Source organism: Stegastes partitus, unplaced genomic scaffold (assembly GCF_000690725.1).
Source record: "Stegastes partitus isolate 25-593 unplaced genomic scaffold, Stegastes_partitus-1.0.2 Scaffold2547, whole genome shotgun sequence".
Lineage (NCBI taxonomy): Eukaryota > Metazoa > Chordata > Actinopteri > Pomacentridae > Stegastes > Stegastes partitus.
This window is the reverse complement of record NW_007580278.1, coordinates 20305-20990: the sequence shown is the minus strand read 5'-3', so window position 1 is coordinate 20990 and position 686 is coordinate 20305. Positions and strand designations below refer to the sequence as shown.

The window sequence follows — 686 nt, the reverse complement described above, 5'->3', positions numbered from 1 at the left end:
ATTGTGGTTGTTGTGACAGCTTCTCCCATGGTTGTTGCTGCTGTAGTTCCAGAGGGCTTTTCTGTCACTCTTGTGGATACAAACATTGTTGTGACAATGGGTTTCTCTGTGGTTGTGGTTGTTGTGACAGCTTCTGCCGTGGTTGTTGCTGCTGTTGTTCCAGAGGGTTTTTCTGTTACTGTTGTTGACCCAAGAGCTGTTGTGACAATGGGTTTTTCCGTTATTGTGGTTGTTGTGACAGCTTCTGCTGGGGTTGTTGTTGCTGTTGTTTCAGAGGACTTTTCTGTCACTCTTGTAGTTGTAACCTCAACAACTGGTTTTGTTGGTGGTCCTACTGTAGTACTGTATTGTACAGTATTTGTAACAACTTCTGAGGTTGTTGTGGTAGGTTTTCCCACAGTTGCTGTTGTGCTGGGTTTTTCTATTACTGTGGTGGTGGTTGCTTCTGTTGTTACAGGAGGTGTTTCTGTTGTTGATTCAAGGGCTGTTGTGACAATGGGTTTTTCCGTGGTTGTGGTTGTTGTGACAGCTTCTTCCATGGTTGTTGCTGCTGTAGTTCCAGAGGGCTTTCCTGTCACTGTTGTTGACTCAAGGCCTGTTGTGACAATGGGTTTTTCTGTGATTGTGGTTGTTGTGACAGCTTCTGCCGTGGTTGTTGCTGCTGTAGTTCCAGAGGGCTTTTCTGT

At 45.3% G+C, this 686-nt stretch overlaps 1 protein-coding gene across 6 annotated transcripts in view; it reads right to left on the bottom strand.

Moving 5' to 3' along the window:
• LOC103375318 (mucin-2-like) overlaps positions 1 to 686 on the bottom strand; it is a 25255-nt gene that overhangs the window by 11422 nt on the left and 13147 nt on the right. For 2 of the 6 annotated variants that reach the window (XM_008305551.1, XM_008305554.1), the window contains exon 31: positions 99 to 686. This exon ends at the window's right edge or, in 1 of these variants, runs on beyond it. In XM_008305551.1, coding sequence (XP_008303773.1) covers positions 99 to 686 — 588 coding nt within the window. The remainder of the gene's footprint in view (positions 1 to 98) is intronic. The other 4 variants (XM_008305552.1, XM_008305553.1, XM_008305555.1 and 1 more) reach the window with 4 other exon arrangements.